We start from the raw sequence: 21438 nt of genomic DNA, 5'->3' as shown, positions 1-21438 counted from the left end.
GAGGAGGAGATCCGGATCAGCTGAGACAGACGAGATGGATGGATGTGTGGAGGAGGGGGGGTAATTCTGGGATGAAAATGTTGTGAAACATTCCTCGGAGTGTGTGGTTCATCTGAAAGGAGACACCCAGGAACTGTTCCTCATTAGTCCGAAGACAGAGCTCAGAAGACAGGAACTTCCTTCACGTGGAGGAAAAACAGAACAACCCAAGACAAGTCGTCCCCTTGATGGATGGTCTCCAGGATCCACTTCTGCACCACCAAGGACCCTGATGTCCCCCAGACCTTCACAGAGCATCAAAACCAGCTGAAACGTGGACTCATCTGACCACTGGACACATGTCCACTGTCTCTCTGTTCATCCCTCCATCTGTCTGCACCAGGGACGGACTGGGATAAAAAAAAAAACTGCCTGGCATTATGGACCAGACCAGCCCAGATCGGCCCAGACCAACCCAGCCCAGACTGGACCAGACCAGCCCAGATCGGCCCAGACCAACCCAGCCCAGACTGGACCAGACCAGCCTGGTCCAAACTGGACCAGATCAGCTCATCTGTTCATCTACACCACAAACCTTTGTGCTAAATGTGAATATTAACCATGAAAACCACTCAAACCAGTTAGCAGGAACCAGTACTTCCAGAAAAGTGTCGTTTAAAAATCCAATAAACAGCTAAACTCCTTCAGAGATGATTAGAGCAGCTTTAGTCCTGCTGGAGAACGAAGAGGTGATTGATCTGATGAAACCTGATCAGAAACATCGTCTCTGTGTCTGCTGGTTCCATCAAGGACTGGATAGAGGTTTTCCTTACTGATGCAGTCTGGTCCGGACCGGCCCAGACCAGACCAGACTGGACCATGTGGACAGAATGTTAATAAATACTCTTCCACAAACACAGAAGTATCAGCCAATAACAGATAATCAATACAATCAGCTGGTTTCTGGGATGGAGATCTCTGAGGAAGCCTCTTCAAACCGAACTCATGGTCCTGAACATCTCCACTCCTCCCCCATGGACCCGAAGACTCTGGCTCATGTCACCTGCGCGCGCATCGGAGCGCAACCTCGCCCCATCCCCACAGAGGTTAAAACACGAGGAGGAGCGCGCGCTGGTTCGATGCCGCTGACCGAGGAAACACCCGCAGATACCTTTACGCGCAGCCAGTTTGCGCCTAGTTGCGACTCGTCCGGAGCAGAGTTTGGACTTCAGCAGACGGAGGATCAGAGAGGTGAGGACTTTTAAGCTTTACTGGTCCAGACTGGCTCGGATAGGTTCGGCTCGGCTCTGCGAGGACATGCAGGCGGATTAAAAAGCACTTTTTAGGATCCAGACATGATCAGGTGGAAAATGTTCCAGCCAAAGAGCTCAGCTTGTTTATGGACAAGTTAAAGGTGTTTTCAGGTTTTTATTTAAACCACTGTGACTCTTACCAGATTAAAATGAGTGAAATAAATAAAAACGCAGTTTGGCTTCAGCAGCTTTAAGACATCTTTATCTGGCTGGTTGTTAATTTACAGAAACTTTGGAGGAATTTATTGGAACTAAAACAAAGATTTGCTTCATGTTTCAGCAGATTTGCTGTTTGAGTTTGTTTCTTTCCACAAACCAGCTGAACACCTTGTTTACGTTGGCTTATTTTAGTCTGAGTCCCTCATCCTCATGGATATTTCCACCTCCTTGGTCACTGTGTGCAGGACCGGACACAGGCGGGGGGACCGCGGGGCCCCACATCGTCTGCTTTGTGACTTTGACTTTATTTATTTTTTTACGTTCCATATTTACAGGCTTTCTGTTTGGACGTCTGGCTGTTAAATGGAGACTGACAGCTCATCTGGTCCTTTGTGGTTGATGATGAGAGGCTGAAAAAACAAAGTTAGGTTGTGAGCAGATGTTTCTGTAGATGGATCGGCTTGATCAGATCCAGCTTTGGACCTGCTGTGGAAACATTCAGAGCCTAATGTGGCTTTAATAATCGAGTTATTAAGCTCCAGTATTGTTGGTGGAAACATGTAGATCAATCCTGATCCAGAACCCTGATCCAGTCCTCGTGTCTTCATTGTTGTAATCTTTTAAAGTGTCTTGATCAACAGTTTTTGGTCTTTCTGAAGGTCGTTCAGAGTTTTTACTACTTTCCCCCCTCATTTTCAGTCTAGTCCTTGTACCTACCTCTGACCTGGGAATCAAAAAAGCCTGGAAATCAAAAGCCCCTAAGCTAACACCGTAGCTAACATGTAGAGGTTATGTTCTGGGCTAATATATGCTGTCATATGTAGATTAAAATAGCAACTGTAATTATCTTTTTATACTAAAATAGGTACAACAGATTAATTTTGTTTAAGCTAACACTGCAGCTAATGTTGTCTTTATAAGACTAGCATGTTTAAGCCAAATAACTACTAAAATAATTGGGTTAATGCTAATATAGCAGCTAATATGATCATGTTAAGGCTAATATCAACGGAAAGTGTTTTTTGCTTGTTAAACTAATCAGTTCTGACATATAAATCATTCAAGTAGGAAAAAGGCTCCTAAGCTCACATAGCAGCTATCCTGTTGAAGTAAAATTAAACATTATAGTGGCTGACATCTTTTTGTGAAGACTAATATATTTTAACTCTATTCTGTTTTAACTTAGCAGCTAATGCTAACATAACAGCTCCATTGTTTTGTTTATGCTAATGTTGCAGCTAAAATAACATTTTCCATGTTTATGCTAACATAAAGTCTTGTTTAAAGTAGACCCATTTAACTGTTGTCTAACAAACAAGAATCTATTCATGCTGACATTATCATATTTTGGCTAACCTAGCTGCTACAGCCACCTTGCCTGGTCTAAAGTGGCGTGTACCATTCTAAAGTTTAAGCTAATGCCACGTTTAGACTAGCGTTGTTCTATTCTATTCTATTCTATTCTATTCTATTCTATAGTCATTTGGCAAATGCTTTTCTCACATTCAACTTCCATCTGAGAGTCATATAGAGACTAAATTAGTAACTGTAGTTAACTTTTTATGCAAAAATAGGAATACTGATTTTGATTAGGCTAACACTGCAGCTAATGCTATCTTTATAAGATTAGCATATTTTGGCTAAAATGATCTGGTTAATGCTACTTTAGAAGCTAATATCTTGTTTGGGCTAACATTATCATGTCATCATCAGACTATACGAGTTGAATGTGGGGGTTTATCTTTGTTTAGCCTCTTAACTCTGACCCATGAATCATACAGGCAGAAAAAAGGCTCCTAACTCAAGGCATGGACCAGAGTTGTGTCCACACAGACAACTTAGCAAAGAACTGGTTTAACTGGAACTTTGGGCTCTTTGTCACAAAGACACATCATTTGTTAAATTTCTTTAGTTTCATCTGTAAAACCAGCAAAGACCAGACAGGCTGACAGAAAACAGGATTTTAGCAGCAACAAGGTGCATCCTGAACGACACAAGAACTGGTCTGAACATCAGCGGGTTGATGGAGAGATGAGTCCTTCCTGCCTGTTTCCTGGTTTCCTGGACGGAAATGAAGAGTTGAAGGCTGTTGCTGATTTATTTAGGTTTTACTTGTGATGTTTGAGAGTAACTAACTTCTTGATTTAAGGTCAGCTTTAAAACAGTTTACCTGGAACTGAAGCCTGTGATAACGTCTGGTCGTGTTTCTGTTTTTACCGACTGAAGCTGAGATAAGATAAGACTTAACTTTTCCCACAGCGGGTAAATGTAACACAGCCCGTGGGCTCCATCTACAACAAACCGCCTCTGCCTGTAACAAACTGCTTTCAGAGAAGCTGACATCCATCAGGGGAAGAAGATTTAGAGCAAGTGTAAAGCTCTGGGTGGAAGTGTCGCTCTCCAAACTGAGGTCTGAGCCGCTTGTCGGCCGTCATATTTGTGAGACTTGTCATAGTTGTGGTCGACCATGTTGTGCAGAAAGAGGCAAAGTAATTTAGAGCTGAGACGCTCAGCCCAACAACCCCTCTCTATGTGCTGGCTTAGACTTGGCGGCTCCACCCTGACCCCCACCCATTACCCCTGCACCCACCCAGCACACACACACTGGCCTGCAGAGGCCCCTGACAACCCCCCAGCTGAAACAGGGGTGTTATTCTCTGCAGAAACACAGCCGACCTTCGTTTGTCGGATCAGGAAACAGCAGGTTTAACAGCAGGAATCTCAGGCTCTTTATTTACTGCATGAATAGATGTTTCTGGACGGAGACGTCCCCTCTCGTCTCCGTCTCTGCAGACAACATGTAAATATTTATTAGGAAACAGTTTTCAGACAGACTCAGTGGTGAGGTTCACATGTAACCGTACAAAGCATCATGGTACACTCTGTCGGGCCACGCTCTGTGTAAACCGAGAAATTCACATCAACTTCAGCATCAACAAGGTCTAAAAAAGAGTTCTGTCCCCGGCAGGCAAAAAGCCACCAGAGCGTAGAAGCAAACAGCCAAACAATGAGCTGTAGTCCAAGTCTGTAGAGTTTCACAGGCTTCAGAGAGTTTTTGGTCCGTAAGGAGCTCAGTCTCCAAATTTATTTTAGTTATTTGCCATTTTCTGTATTTTTTTAAATAAATAATTTAGGTTCTTGTCTTTGTTCCTGAAATTATTCAGCCTTATTAGATGAGATAATTCTTTATTTGTCCCACAGTGGAGACAAATTCAGTATAGTCACCTTCATTTTGTTGTTTCACCCCTCAGGGCCTGAATTTCAGAAAAAAGGAGAAATAGGCTGTTATAAAAAAAAATACAATTAAATATTAAATAAATAAATATTATAAAATTAATACTAAATACAAAAATCTTCCATAAAATTATTAATAGAAATATTCTGTCATTTTTAGACTACAGTTTTATATTTTTGCTTTTCTGACCAAATTTATCTGTAATCCATCCATCCATCATCCATCCATCATCCATCCATCAATCATCCATCCATCCATCCATCATCCATCCATCCATCCATCCATCCATCCATCATCCATCCATCATCCATCCATCCATCATCCATCATCCATCCATCCATCCATCATCCATCCATCCATCCATCCATCCACCCATCCATCCATCCATCATCCATCCATCATCCACCCATCATCCATCCATCATCCATCCATCCATCATCCATTCATCATCCATCCATCCATCATCCAGCCATCATCCATCCATCCATCATCCATTCATCATCCATCCATCCATCATCCATCCATCATCCATCCATCCATCATCCATCCATCCATCCATCCATCCATCCATCCATCCATCCATCCATCCATCCATCCACCCACCCATCCATCCATCATCCATCCATCACCCATCCACCCACCCATCCATCATCCAGCCATGCATCCATCCATCCACCCACCCACCCACCCATCATCCATCCATCCATCCATCCGGTTGGTTCGCGGGGTTTCCGGGTCGATGTTAGAGGTCCGGGGCCTAAGCAGGGAAACCCAGACTTCCCTCACCCCGGCCACATTCACCAGCTCATCTGGAGGGATCCCGAGGCGTTCCCAGGCCAGCTGAGAGATGTAGTCCGTCCAGCGTGTCCTGGTTCTTTCCCGGGGCCTCTTTCCACCACCTCATCTGGCTCCTCTCGATGTGGAGGAGCAGCGACTCTACTCTGAGCCCCTCCCGGATCACCGAGCTTCTCATCCTATCTCTAAGGGAGACCCAATCCTGAGGCCACCAACCTGGATCCCGTCAACACCTCGGCTGCACCTAGAAATTTTGTCCATAAAAGTTATGAACAGAATCGGTGACAAAGGGCAGCCTTGGCGGAGTCCAACCCGCACTGGAAACGATTCTGATTTACTGCGGGGATGAAAACCACACTGCTCCTCCTCAATCCGAGGTTCGACTATCTGACGGACCCTCCTCTCCAGCACCCCTGAATAGACCTCACCGGGGAGGCTGAGGAGTGTGATCCCCCTGTAGTCGGAGCACACCCTCCGGTCCCCCTTTCTGAAGAGGGGGCCCACCACCCCAGTCAGCCAGTCCAGGAGAACTGTCCCTGATGTCCATGCCATGCTGCAGAGGCGTGTCAGCCAAGACAACCCTACAGCATCCTGAGCCTTAAGGAACTCTGGGCGGACCTCATCCACCCCCGGGGCCCTGCCACCGAGGAGCTTTTTAACCACCTCAGCCCCACCCTGTTGTGAGCCAGATGTGGCCCTCCATCTGTAAAAGAAAGAACCATACTGGGATGAAGACATACGACCCATCCAGATTTTTACGTTGCTAACTCATTCCGAAACACAACATCCCATAATGACAAGGTGATTTTCTGGGCGCTAATTATTAAAGATTAACTGAGGAATCTCATGTACAGAAGTACCACAGCTTTTGCTCCAGACTCCGTTTTTTTTTTTTTGTTTTTTTTTTTAATTTTGTGAGATAACAGAAAAAAAAGGGGGAGATGAAGGGGGGAGGTAACAGGGATGAAGGGGGAGTAAACCGCTGACAGGCTGGGGAGGTTTGGGGGCTGAGACTGAAGATCAAGAGGCGAAGAGGAGTGAGGAAGAAGAGTGATGAAGAGGCTGTCAGCAGGTTGACCAGTTTGATGAAAAATTGACTCTGTTCCGGGTCCGGACCAGATGTGGTCCAGAGGTGAAAACCTGGTAAATGAGGACCTCTCTCAGATGAAATCCGACTCCTGAACAACAGACTAATGTTAGAGGACCAGGACTGATGTTAGAGGACCAGGACTGATGCTAGAGGACCGGGACTGATGTTAGAGGACCAGGACTGATGTTAGAGGACCGGGACTGATGTCAGAGGACCGGGACTGATGTCAGAGGACCGGGACTGATGTTAGAGGACCGGGACTGATGTCAGAGGACCGGGACTGATGTTAGAGGACCGGGACTGATGTTAGAGGACCGGGATTGTTGCTAGAGGACCGGGACTGATGTTAGAGGACCGGGACTGATGCTAGAGGACCGGGACTGATGTCAGAGGACCGGGACTGATGTCAGAGGACCGGGACTGATGTCAGAGGACCGGGACTGATGTTAGAGGACCGGGACTGATGTTAGAGGACCAGGACTGATGCTAGAGGACCGGGACTGATGTTAGAGGACCAGGACTGATGCTAGAGGACCAGGACTGATGTTAGAGGACCAGGACTGATGCTAGAGGACCAGGACTGATGCTAGAGGACCAGGACTGATGTTAGAGGACCAGGACTGATGTTAGAGGACCAGGACTGATGCTAGAGGACCAGGACTGATGTTAGAGGACCAGGACTGATGCTAGAGGACCAGGACTGATGTTAGAGGACCAGGACTGATGCTAGAGGACCAGGACTGATGTTAGAGGACCAGGACTGATGCTAGAGGACCAGGACTGATGTTAGAGGACCAGGACTGATGTTAGAGGACCAGGACTGATGCTAGAGGACCAGGACTGATGTTAGAGGACCAGGACTGATGCTAGAGGACCAGGACTGATGCTAGAGGACCAGGACTGATGTTAGAGGACCAGGACTGATGTTAGAGGACCAGGACTGATGCTAGAGGACCAGGACTGATGTTAGAGGACCAGGACTGATGTTAGAGGACCAGGACTGATGCTAGAGGACCAGGACTGATGCTAGAGGACCAGGACTGATGTTAGAGGACCAGGACTGATGCTAGAGGACCAGGACTGATGTTAGAGGACCAGGACTGATGCTAGAGGATGATTTTCAGTTGCTTTCTAAAATTATTCCTGATGGAGGAAGATGAGGGGCTAGAAAACAGCTGCTTTCATCATTTTCTCTCTAGTTAAACTACTGAAACTTATTTCTGTGGTGTTGAAGTGAAACCATGACTGAACCCCAGTGATGCAACTTTTATATAAATTTTATTTCGGGAAAAAAAGAAACTTTCTAAATAATTTTTAGTAATTATAGATATTAAACAATGAACACATTTTGACATGATGTTAATGTGACATTAACATCATAATATCTAATTAGAGTCTGATAATAAGACACTGATCTTTTCACTGAATGGAACCATTTTAACTCGTGACTGAATCCCAGTCCTGAGCTGTTGCTGCGTTCAGGGCCATCAGGAAATACCTGGACGTTCTTCCCAGCTCGCCTCAGTGAAAAACCAAACTGCTGTTACAGCTTTTAAAGGCTACAAAAAGAAAGTAGTTCCCGGTGTGGAACAGTAGGGGGCGTGCTCTGTTTTTCCTACACTAGACATTTCTGTGTGGCATCCAGCTGTTAAACATGGCCGCCGTTCCGGCTGCTTCTGGTCACATGACCCGCCTCCACATCCCTACTGTGCTTCGTACTGAAGACTCTTTGTAGCATCCACGGTGACGCAACGCTGAGGTAAAAAAAACACTCCTGTGGACTGGTTTCAACCCACCAGGTCAGCAACAAGGAAACTAAGAGGATTTATAAATACCCGAGCTACAGTAAATACCCCGAGCTACAGTAAATACCCCACCCACCGCTTTGTACCCCACCCGCGTATAAACACATACGAGCTGTAAGAGGAGGTGGTGTCGACTCTTCCAGAGCAGGTCATTCTGCAGCTGCTGCTACAGAGATTTCCTCCATCATTTCCCATTAAACTGGAAAATCCTGTTCAGGAAAGAAGTACCTGAACACATCACAGCTGCTGTAGTTTTTATTTTAAGAGAAAATGTTTGTGTTCTTCCACCCTGCCTCAGCACCATGACGTAGTTTGTCTTTCAGAAGAAGGTGATGATTGTTTGACGCGGGGTGGAGGGTGTTTAAGTTTAACCGGCGTACCGGCGTCAGTCAGGTGACCTGAAACGTTGTCCAGAGCGCTGACCAGCTGCAGGCCTCCGCTGTCTGCACCCCCACTCTGTCCTCTAACTGGACCTAGTACCCTGTTCCAGTAAAGCATAGCGGGTGATGCTGGACCAGATCTAGGATTCATCTGCTGGAGCAAAATCCTGACAGATGACAAAAAGACACAGTAAATGTAGTTAAACGCGGCATGTATGAGGGAAAAAGGATTTGCAACGATTATCAGCCACAGAAAGAAATAAACAGAACGAAAAATGGACCCAAAATAAGAGAGAAATAATTTCCAGGAGACTTTAAAAGTCTGCATGAATCTGTGTCAGAGATCGCTTTTCTCTGCAGGATAGTGAAAATGACGAACCCTGTGTGGGGCTAATTTTAGCCCAACCCCCTCACCAGAGATTAAACTAAGAGGTGAAGTGACCGCAAAGCAGCAGCAGAATTTTCTACATCTTTGTCCCTGTTTCACAGTGTTCTACAAACCATTCATGGCCGGCTTGAACTTGCCGGGCTCCTTGGGAATGGCTGCAGCTCGGCGCCACCAGGAAAATAAAAGTACCGGATGCAACGTTACATGCAGCTGCTCCGACTCTGTGAACACAGCCTGTATTCCACACACGTTAGCATCTCAGTCGTAACTTTAACATTTCATGTGTTTATCTGACTGAATCCCAGCAAACAGACTTACAACAGGAAGCAGAAGTTTAAAGAACCGCTAACTGGTGAAAGTTTATATTCTAAAACTCTAAAAATCTGGAGCATGAAATCAACTGAAATCTGTTTTTTCTGCACACTTCACTGAATCTCTTTTACTGGACGAAGTTACAGTTACAGATATAAACATCCCTAGATTTCATCTGACGGGGTCCCATGTTCCAGTCTCATCCTCAAACGTGATTGGTTGGTTGTTGAACAGCTGATCTGCTGAGGATTCATGTTTTTCTTAAACACGTCTGACAGGAACAACATGTGACATCATCCTCTTCCTGACGCTGTAATGGAGACCACATGTTGATCCGGTCTCAGAGCTCATTACGCTACCGTCCCAGTCTGAAGAGCCCTGCAGGTCTACAGCGACCAGAACAGCCCAGTGAGGGTGATGACGATGCTCGTCCTTCCTCTGTGGGGGATGAAGCCTGAGCACACAGAGGTCTGTGGTCTGGGTGTAGATGAGTCTGAGGTCGTCTGCGGGACGATGCTGTTTACACAAACCAGATCTGTAGTAAACAAACATCACATCTTACAAACACAGATTTTGTTGTTGTTTTGTGTCTTTCAGGTGGTGCCTCGTGGTTTGTTGTTTAGCATGTTTGGTTTGGTGTTGGGAGGGACGCGTTTAAAAACACGAAGCAAACATTTAATCAACCCATGAAGCTAAAGAAGATTCAGTTGTTGCAGATGTTTTAAAACGTCTCAAAGAAGAACAGAGAGCTGTTAAAATGTTGATGGTAGACTTGGTATGCAGCTAATGCTGAGCTAACAGTTAACTAACATTTAGCTGATGTTCAGCCAACACTGAGCTAATGTTGAGCTGTTGTTGAGCAGATATTAAGCTAACATTAAGCTAACGTTCAGGTTGACATCACCCTGCAGACAGAACTTCAAACATGTGAGTTTTATTTGCGTCCATGTTATAAAGAAGGTGAACGTCGTCCCCACTGTGAATGTTCCAGGTTTCTTCTGTTATCACAAACATCTGTGTGGTCTGTAGACTTTAAAAGTCAGTATGTTTGAGCTTTGGAAGACGTCTAACTCCTCTTTTAGCATTTGAAAATGATTCATCTGGAGTTGGAGGTCCGGATGTGGACGAGCTGAACCAACAGGACATCACTGAGCGTTGATGCTGAGATGGACTCGCTGTCAGATGGTTTACGACACATTCTGGAAGTTTTCTGAGGGTGGATCTGCTTTATTGTTACTGGGAAGTGAAGAAGACGAGGACCAGAAGGACGGATCAGAGTGATGTAAACATAAACCAGCGCTCTGCTGGTATCTGGACGTAGACATCTCTGGTTTTCTGGTAAAAATGTGATTAGAAATATTCAAATTTAACTGGTTAATGACAGAAAACTGGTCTGAAGAGGTAAGGGAGTTCGTTGTAGCTCAGGCTGATCCGGTCTGAGCTGTCCCAGCTTGTTTCTGGTTTTTTTTCATTCTGGCCTGAACTCGTGCTGTGTGATAGATTCATCGAGGTCATCGTCGCCGTCGTCAGCAAGCCCAGTCTTTTCACCGTTCATCATGTCAGGGAAGAACTGGAAGCTGAAGTTGCCGCCGGCCATCACCTGGTCCTCCTGCTGGCGTCCTGACCTTCAGGAAGACTCGACCTCAGCAGAGGCTTTCATCTGGAGAGCTGATGGTGTGCTGATGTTAGAGAATAAAGACTGGAGAACGTCAGAACCAAAGCAGAGATTTACTGAGGGAACGAGAGCCACGCTGGAGGTGGATTCATCTGTCCATCATCAGAGTCTGTAGCTGCAGGTCCAGCCTGCAGGTTTCTGGTATCCAGCCTGCAGGTTTCTGGTATCCAGTCTGCAGGTTTCTGGTATCCAGCCTGCATGTTTCTGGTGTCCAGTCTGCAGGTTTCTGGTATCCAGCCTGCAGGTTTCTGGTCTCCAGTCTGCAGGTTTCTGGTATCCAGTCTGCAGGTTTCTGGTATCCAGCCTGTATGTTTCTGGTGTCCAGTCTGCATGTTTCTGGTCTCCAGCTTGCATGTTTCTGGTGTCCAGCTTGCAGGTTTCTGGTATCCAGTCTGCATGTTTCTGGTGTCCAGTCTGCATGTTTCTGGTGTCCAGTCTGCATGTTTCTGGTGTCCAGCTTGCAGGTTTCTGGTATCCAGTCTGCATGTTTCTGGTGTCCAGCCTGCATGTTTCTGGTGTCCAGTCTGCATGTTTCTGGTCTCCAGCTTGCATGTTTCTGGTGTCCAGCTTGCAGGTTTCTGGTATCCAGTCTGCAGGTTTCTGGTATCCAGTGTGTAGGTTTCTGGTATCCAGCCTGCAGGTTTCTGGTATCCAGTCTGCAGGTTTCTGGTATCCAGCCTGTATGTTTCTGGTGTCCAGCCTGCATGTTTCTGGTGTCCAGCTTGCAGGTTTCTGGTATCCAGTCTGCATGTTTCTGGTATCCAGTCTGCAGGTTTCTGGTATCCAGCCTGCAGGTTTCTGGTATCCAGCCTGCAGGTTTCTGGTATCCAGTCTGCAGGTTTCTGGTATCCAGCCTGTATGTTTCTGGTGTCCAGTCTGCATGTTTCTGGTGTCCAGCTTGCAGGTTTCTGGTATCCAGTCTGCATGTTTCTGGTATCCAGTCTGCAGGTTTCTGGTATCCAGCCTGCAGGTTTCTGGTATCCAGCCTGCAGGTTTCTGGTATCCAGTCTGCAGGTTTCTGGTATCCAGCCTGTATGTTTCTGGTGTCCAGCCTGCATGTTTCTGGTGTCCAGTCTGCATGTTTCTGGTATCCAGCTTGCAGGTTTCTGGTGTCCAGCTTGCAGGTTTCTGGTGTCCAGCTTGCAGGTTTCTGGTATCCAGCCTGCAGGTTTCTGGTGTCCAGCTTGCAGGTTTCTGGTATCCAGCCTGCAGGTTTCTGGTGTCCAGCTTGCAGGTTTCTGGTCTCCAGCTTGCAGGTTTCTGGTCTCCAGCCTGCAGGTTTTCTATGTTTTTCTATTTACACTTTGAGTTGTAACGGACAGAGAAAACGCAGCAGTGATGTGCTGCAGTTATTCTGCTGACTGCAGGACCTCCACCTGGCAAATGGCCGGTGCATCAGCAGTTTGGGACTGAATGAAGATGAGGAGGGTGGGGGAGGAAGAGATCAATCTGAACCCCCTCCGCACACATCTATACCTTGTCTATTTGTAAGACAGTGAAGCAGATTATGGAAGCCAAACGTTGCCGATATTAAAACGATACAACAAAACAAAATCTGAAATCAGTCTTTACCGCCTCCGTTTATATGTTTATTTATTTTTAGTGTCATTAAATAAAGAGCTAAATACATTAAAATAAAAATAGTTTCAAAAAGGTAAAATAGTTTAAGTGTTAGACAAATTTTATTAACCAAACTATAGCAAATAATAGAATAAAAATAAATAACATGAAAACATAAATTCAGATTCTCTTACCTGATTTAAAAGAATCTGAGACTAAGAAAAAACCGACATTTAATAATCAATAAACACCTCAGACCAACTAGAACTTACATCTAATGACAGAATACAGAAACAACAAAGATTCACATGTAATTTCTACTAAAACAAATAATCCTTAAACTTTATTAACAACAAACAGGGAACAACGGAAAACTAATAACAAAATAATATCTCATTTATTATAAAAAAAATCTTATTAACAAATTAAATATATTAATGATATAATAATTGTTATCAATCATGGAAGTTTAATGTGTCTCATATGTTAAATGTTTTTCAGTCGTTATGAATCAGCGACAATTTAAAATATTACAGAGAAATCCGAAGATTTTTTACTGTCACATAAAATTCACCAAAAGCCAGTTTTTAAACGATGGAAAAAATAAAATTAAATAAAATCAGTACTAAACAGTTTCAATTACACATAAAAAGAAGAATAATAAAAGAAGACTTTAAGAACAACTTAAAGTCACAGCACAAACAATTCAGAACCAAAACACTAAATAAAGATGTTTTAATTTAATAAATTTCTACAAAATGAGGATCTAAAGTTTATACAGATAATAAAAAAGATAAATAAATTCTATAAATGATGGAACATGATGCTGGTTTATTAATTCAGGACAGTTTTAATAAATTATCTTTAAATTAAGTCACATTAATAGAAAATTTATCATAGTTTTTAGTCATCTTCATCTCTTTACATTTTAAAAGCTTTTTTAATGAATTTTTTTTGGCTTGGACCCTCACAGGTTTACAAGCTGTGTGCTGAAGATGAGCCTCAAAAACTTTATTGTTTTTTTCTTGTTTCCAACATTAAAAAAAGAAAAAAACAAACAAACAAACAAAAAAAAAAAAACAGTTTCGGCATCTCTGAACTTCCATAAAACTTCCCTGAAGTAAATCTCTGGGATTTTCATGGAGAGGATGTTTGTGTTTGTTTTAGGAAGCTGATCCGGATCAGGAGTCATCTCCAGAACCAGAACCAGGTCCTGAGTCCCACCAGGTATATCAGTGCAAACATGCAGTTCAGCCATCTTTGTGAGGACCACTTTAGATCTCTGGGACACTGATGGACAGTGAGGACGAACAGTCCACTTCTGACTTTACAGACATTCAGAGATCTGGTTCTAGGTCTGGAACAAAGTCAGGGGATCTGGTTTTAGGTCCAGATCAGGGTTAGGGTTTGGTTTTAGGTCAGGGACTAGGTCGGGGGGCTGGATCAGGTTCCTGGCTGTCCTGAAGGTGGTGGTGATGCTGTGCTGAGACCCTGTGTTGTCTTTGGGGTTGTAGACGGCGGCTGTGATTGGGACGTCCTCCGGGACTTTGTCCTTTGGGACATCCTCCAGCCTTGTCTGTGGGTGTGATGTGTGGGCGTGTCCTCTGGGGGCCGGAAGTCCTGGGGGGACGTGGGGTTCGTGCACCACGGAGGATTTCCTCCTGTGCTGAGTCAACTTTGCAGCGGCGCTCTGGTCCATGTGCTCGGGGACGAGCAGCAGTGCACTGATCCGGAGCCAGCACTGCAGAGACGCTGCATCCCGGTGCTGCTCCATGCTTCCCTCCTCATCCTCATCCTCCTCTGTGAAGCAGCTGCAGGAAAACGTGGCTTACCCCTCCCTGCATCTGTCTCTGCAGTGATCGCCCCCCCACAGCGACTGAAGATGATTCCTGTGCTGATCTGGGCTCTGGTCTCTCTGAGCGTTGCAGACAACAACCTGGACGTCCTGTATCCTGAACTGGAGCACTCCAGAACCATCTATGTCACAGGTGAGTCCGTCTAATCTGGTTTCTGCGGTTGGTTCGGAGATTTACGAACGGAGAGGAGCGTGTCCTGTGTTTCGGTCCGACTGCAGACTCCTCAGAGATAACGCTGCAACTCAGCTCCGCTCTGATGGAGATCAAAACTTTCACCTGCTTTAAAGTTTATTTCCACTGATAAAACCTGAACACGTGCAGTCATTCAGCTTCAGGATCAATGATCTGGATCAGCTGTTAGTGGGAAAGGTGGGATTTTTTTTTGCTTTGTCCAAACACTCCGACGCTGAGCTGACTGGGTTAGTAAAAGTTGAATAGGATAATAAACCAGGATCAGTTAGATCACTAACCAAATACAACTCAGCTAAATGAAATCTATATTTTTACAGCTAATTAATTTCAAGCTAACGTCTAACTAATAAATAACCATAACTGACAACTAACCAAGTGTACATAACTAACAGGTTAACAAACAAATTTTCCAACAAGTGAAAAATAAACTGAAAACGTCAACTACAGTTTGAATCTCAGTCCTCCTCTCGCCTTGATTGGTTAGGGATTAAAGAAATCTGATTGGTTCTTGAGTTGCCGTGAGGCATTTTATACATTTTAAAATGTACTTGTTTTTTTACGATCGCCGTCCGACTTCCAACTCGTGTTTTCCAAGTCGTTTCTTCCGACTCGTTTCTTCCGACTTGTGTTTTCCAACTCGTGTCTTCCGACTCGTTTCTTCCGACTCACGTTTTCGGACTTGTGTCTTCTGACCCGTTTCTTCTGACTTGGTTTATCAATTTGTTTCTTCTGACTTCTTCTTTCCAACTTTTCCCAGCTTGCTTTTCCCAACTTGTTTCCTCCGACTTTCTTTTCAACTTGTTTTTCCAACTTCTCTTCCGACTTGTTTTTTCCCGACTTGTTTCATCTGATGGCTCAAAGATTTTTCAATGATAAGGTTTTTTTTCCCCTGTTCAGACAATAATAGTAGGATGTTGTAACATACCGGACGTGTTTAAGCTGCAGCCTTCCTCAGAAACATCAGCTGACATCTCTATTACTGTCCAAATAAAAAAAGAAAAAAACTGTTATATCATCGTTTCTTCTGACTTGCATTTGTCAGTTAGCATTTTCCAACTTTTTTTTCATTGACTTATTTTGTCTGACTTGTATTTTCTGACTTGCAGAATTAAGCCGTACATGTAGATTTAGTTACTTGTTGCTACATTTCCAAATATGGAGATACTTTGGATTTTACTTTAATATTGTGTTTAGTTGTTTTGAACACGTGTGAATGCCCTAATAGCTGAACCAGGAGTGCCCAAGTCCAGGCATCGATTTCTACTATCCTGCAACTTTTAGATGAATCCCTTCTCCATCACACCTGAATCAAATGGCAGAATTCCCTCATCTGCATGTCATTCAGCTGTTGGAGAAGGATTGAATCTAAAAGCTGCAGGATACGAGATCTCAAGCACCAAACCTAGGCACGCCTGCGCTAAATTGTGTGCATGTTAGCATCTAAGTACAGCCTTTCAGGGCAGTTAGTGTTGGACCTTGGACGACAACGTTGGACAATGGAGATCCAGATCCGGGTTCCTGGTTGTAATTCTGGTTCTGTTTTACAGAAAATGGGCCTCGTCTCTCTGTAGCGGCCGAGCAACCAAAGGTGGTGTCGAGACGAGGGGGAAACGCAACGTTACCGTGCAAGATCCAGAGGGACCAATCACTGGGACCCAGTCGTAAGATGAGGATCAAATGGACCAAACTGACCTCCGACTACCTGAAAGAGGTCATCACTGATTTTTTATCAATATGAGACTGTTTTCTGTGTGAAATTTAGTCAACAAAAAGGTCTCAGTTTGTTTCCGTCTTTTGCTGTTAGGGTCTGCATCAGTAATATTCCAGAAACACGTTTAGATCATGATAACCGTTTAAACGAACATTTCTGCATCAGTTTAAACATCTTATGTTTTTAGGCCAGTTTACCAGGTGTTACCTTGTTTGACTCCAGAAAGCATCTTTAGAAACAGGATTGTATAAAACTTTATGCAGACGACATTGTTTTGTATCTTTGTGACTTTTTTAAAAACATGATTACTTTTATACTCAAATTCTGCTGAACTTACTAAGATGTTATAAAATGTTCAAAAACCAAAGAGTAAAACAATTTAAATCCTTAATTTTTTTTACATTTTTTTTATTTGATTCTGCGTTTCTTGCTGTTGTTCCATTCGCTATGTTGAAACATCAGTTTACGTAAAATCAATGACTAATGCAGTATGCACATATCTTCATATGTAGCTTAAAATTTTATATGAACTAGATTTATACTTTATTTATTTTTCATGCACATTGAAGCAGATTTGCGATAAACCACTTTTGGCCTTTCTGTCATTTTATCTGTTTTTATCCATTGAATTTATTTATTTTTATTTATGTATTTATTTATAGATTTTTAATTTTTTATTTATTTCAATGTATTTTATTCCAGTCTTTTTATTTATATCTATTTTTTGTTTTGTTTTTTCCTGATTTCTTTCTGTATCAATTATGTTTTTATATATTTGTAAATAACTGGTTTTTGGTAAAGTTGTTTCCAGATGCAGGCCATGTACCCATGTATACTGAAATTTAGTTTTGTTTTTTTTAAGTATAAAAGTGTCTTTCTTAAGGATATATTGATAAAAGGAGCAGTGTGTATATTAATCATTAACCAATAATTAAATTAGATGATTGGTAATTGTATTCACTTTGGTCCTGCAAATACATCTGAGTATTACATGACAATGACCTTTTATATTTATACTTCTAATAAAAACTTTACCGCTACAGCAGGCGAGCTCATGCGCTTGTATCTGCACGCCGAGTTGATCACGTCTACCTACAAAAATCTCTACCACTAATTCTTGCTTCATGTTTGATAGAAGAAGAATTTATCTGCATTCATCTGGTTTTAGGTGGACGTGTTTGTAGCCATGGATTTTCACAAACGGAGTTACGGGAGTTTCCACGGGCGTGTCTACCTGCAAGGCTCCTCCCCGATGGATGCTTCTCTGGTCATCACTGAAATCACCCTGGAGGATTATGGGAGATATAAATGTGAAGTGATTGATGGGCTGGAGGATGGAACGGTGGTGGTGTCTCTCGACCTGGAAGGTAAAATATTCAGATGAGCTAGAACTTAGAAACAGGAAGGACAGAGTAGGAGAGGAAGTCAGTACAGAGTGGTTGAGCTAAATTTAGCTCCGCAGCAGCGACGGCTCAGGGGAAAGTCAGGTTTGTTCTGTAAACGTAGTGTGCATCATCATGTCTGAGAGGCAGACTGGGCTGACAGGGAGCAGTGGTGATCAGGTTAAACCCAAGAGGAGGAGTCCTGTTTTCATCTGCTAACTGCAGACCATCTGTTTTCTCCCTTCACCCAGGTGTTGTCTTTCCCTACTTCCCCCGTCTGGGCCGCTACAACCTGAACTTCTACGACGCTGAGCGGGCCTGTCGGGACCAAGACGCCATCGTAGCGTCCTTTGACCAACTGTATGACGCGTGGCGGGGAGGGATGGACTGGTGCAATGCTGGTTGGTTGAGCGATGGCTCAGTCCAGTACCCCATCACCACCCCCCGAGAGCCCTGTGGGGGTAAAAATACCGTTCCTGGCATCCGGAACTACGGCCTCAGAGACAAAGAGAAGAACCACTACGACGTCTTCTGCTTCACCTCCTTCCACAAAGGTGAGGAGCGCCGGCTTGGCACACTTCCTGAGATCTTCTTTTCATTGCAGTTTGGTGTTCAGTAACTTCCATAAATGAAAACTAGAGATCTGCATTTTAGGTGATTTATGAGTCCAACCAATCAAAACCATTTAGTCGTCATGACATCATTAATAATGAAATGCAGAATACTTCTCTCCAAAGATCCAACATACAGATCTGTTCTAGATCCTGGAACAGGAAGTAAAAACAAAGATATGGGCTCTACAAAATAAGACATGAAACCAAAGCAAAAACCTCAATGACAACAGAATCAAAACCGAAGAAAAACCCAGAAACTGCGACGTTGCTCTTCCTACGGGGTGAAACAGCAGGAGTTACAGCACTTTCTAAAAATCAAGATGTTTGATTCAAGCTTCTCATTCACGGTTTCGACATTTTATTCCTAAAACATCGTCACTAGAATCCTCCTTGAGTCATTCAGGCAAAATAGTTCAGCAGACAACATTATTTTCCCCCGAAAAAGCATTTTCTGTTTTCTCTGTATGGTTTTCTTCTTTAACCTTATCTCCTTTGGTTCCTGTGGTTCCAGGCCGCTTCTACTACCTGATCCACCCGTCGAAGCTGACCTACGATGAGGCGGTTAGAGCGTGCCAGAAAGACGGCGCCCAGATCGCGAAGGTGGGCCAGATGTTTGCCGCCTGGAAGCTGCTGGGCTACGACCGCTGCGACGCCGGCTGGCTGGCGGACGGCAGCGTCCGCTACCCGATCGCCCGCCCACGGCGGCGCTGCAGCCCCACCGAGGCCGCCGTCAGGTTCAGTGGCTTCCCTGACAAGAAGCACAAGCTGTACGGAGTTTACTGCTTCAAGGGCCACAACTGAGCCACGTCCTGCACACACCTCCACACAGTAAACTAGCATGCACAAACATGTAAACAAGTAAACAACCGGACGGAGGGACACATTCAAACTGTGATGCTTTATTTCTGATCCATGTTCCACAATCTGGGACCTGATTCTCAACAGAGATAGTTTACACATATTTAAGGTTCATGTTATTTAGTCAATGCCTTTGAGGGGGGGGGTCGGGGTGCTGGGGGGCTACTGGGGGGGTCGGGTTGGACTACAACACATCCACAACAATCCTGAAAACCGCCAAATATCTCTGAGTTGGACTGAAACTTTGAGCACTTATCTTGGTTTTAGTCACCAACGATGTGAAAGACAGGCGGAAAGATGGCAGAAGGAGAGGAAACTGCTAAAGCTAGCCCACCTGAAGCTAAAGCTAGCCCACCTGAAGCTAAAGCCAGCCCACCTGAAGCTAAAGCCAGCCCACCTGAAGCTAAAGCCAGCCCACCTGAAGCTAAAGCTAGCCCACCTGAAGCGTGATAACAAGGTGCTACGACCGCTCCTCTCTGCTTCATCTTACCCTCCAGAATTTTATGTTTTCTACCAATGTGTTGGACCAAACATCATCACATCTAGCTGTTAGCTTCTTTTCTATATAGAAAGTGATTATCTACAAATATTTCTCTGTTAATGAATATTTTTTGATAACCTGTAGAAATATTTACTTTATTATTTTCTTCAAGTCTCCTCGGTTTACATAAAACAACGATAAAAACCAGATTTATTCTGAAAGGTGCACTGAACATGAAGAACGTGGCGTCCTGAGGAAAGAAGCAGTAAAAATGCCTGGCATGAATTAATATCCAGTTTTACAGTGAAGTCGCATGTTTCAGCTCTACCCCTTGTCCATAAACAGACTTTTTTTTATAAGAAATACTGTGGTTTTGTACATGGAATGAGCCGATCCGGCCTATGTGATCACATCTTCCCAACACGACACCATTAAAACCTGGCGGGCGATCAGACCCGATCATCCAGCCAAGGTTGGTCTGGTCAGAGGATGTTTTATAACCCCACGGACGTCTGATTCCCGCACATGCTCACTACAAGTTTGCTGTAACTGATATTTAAACTCAAATAAAGATTTTCCTGCTTTAGAAAGTTTGAATCAAAATGTTTGGTGAGCTCAAAGAAAAGAATTAAAAAGTAAATAAAAACAAGTAGCTTTATGAGTTTTACTCATTTGATTATGACTGAACAGAAATCAACAACTCATTAACATTAGAAGCAGCTCAGTGTGCGTCGCTTTAATTTACTACCACTCAGATCCTTAGTGGACAAAAATGTCCTCTCCCAAAAACTGCTATAAAAACATTACAGATTTTTTTTCTATGTTTTTAACTCAGATCTTTTAAATTTCTTCAGTCTTGATCAATACAACCATATATTAAATTATTCTCATTATTTTAAGCCTTTAAATGCCATTTTGATGACAAAATTGTCACAGTTTTTAAGGAAAAAACAATTATCATTAAACTGGCTCGAAAAGTGTTAAATTAATTAGAACAAATAGATATTTGGTCGTTTTGATCAGGACTGAAGTGGAAAAATATTAATCTATAACGTTTTTACTGCAGTCCACCAATGACCTGAAAAGGTGGGAAATATTTAAGAAAAACAAATTGGAATTTCAAAGATCTTTTAAAAAATGAACCCCATGTGGACAAAGAACCAAAAAACGAGTGTAAATGACCTGAAAGGACCAAAAGTCCATAATAACCTATAAGAGAGAAGCTCTTCTCTTGTAGGTTATTATGGACTTTTGGTCCTTTCAGGTCATTTACACTTGTTTTTGGGTGACATGTTGGAGACATGTTCATTTTTAAATGGGGATTGTGACCTCCTGAAACGGTGAACGATGTTAGCTAACGTACCTCCATGGATGATCAATCCAGCAATTATTAAACCCCAGTTTACCATCTTCTTTTGTTTTTGGAAGAATTTCCTTCCAGCCATTTTATTTTCCAGGTTTTATTGATGAAATCAGCAGAATTGAATTTAATCAAATTTGCAAGTAAAAACAAAACACACCTCAAAGCTGCAGAAAACCAGGAACACTGAAAAACTGTTTTAATAAACAACATAAAGACGTATGAAGGTCTGGAAAACTTCCAGCTTTTTCCTCTTTCACCACAAAGATTTACAGGAAATGTCGGCTGGAAAC

At 43.5% G+C, this 21438-nt stretch overlaps 1 protein-coding gene across 1 annotated transcript; it reads left to right on the top strand.

The window, feature by feature from the left end:
* The first annotated feature begins 1061 nt into the window (after window positions 1-1061).
* LOC121630029 (hyaluronan and proteoglycan link protein 1-like) lies at window positions 1062-19463 on the top strand. The gene is made up of 6 exons (XM_041970059.1): window positions 1062-1230; window positions 14548-14679; window positions 16287-16450; window positions 17619-17817; window positions 18084-18386; window positions 18958-19463. The coding sequence occupies exons 1-6, from the start codon at window positions 1119-1121 to the stop codon at window positions 19245-19247; spliced, it is 1200 nt and encodes a 399-aa protein (XP_041825993.1). The 5' UTR covers window positions 1062-1118; the 3' UTR covers window positions 19248-19463.
* The last annotated feature ends 1975 nt before the right edge of the window (window positions 19464-21438 follow it).

Source organism: Melanotaenia boesemani, chromosome 19, assembly GCF_017639745.1.
Source record: "Melanotaenia boesemani isolate fMelBoe1 chromosome 19, fMelBoe1.pri, whole genome shotgun sequence".
Lineage (NCBI taxonomy): Eukaryota > Metazoa > Chordata > Actinopteri > Atheriniformes > Melanotaeniidae > Melanotaenia > Melanotaenia boesemani.
The sequence above is the reverse complement of the archived record's forward strand: the minus strand, read 5'-3'. Positions and strand labels throughout refer to the sequence as shown.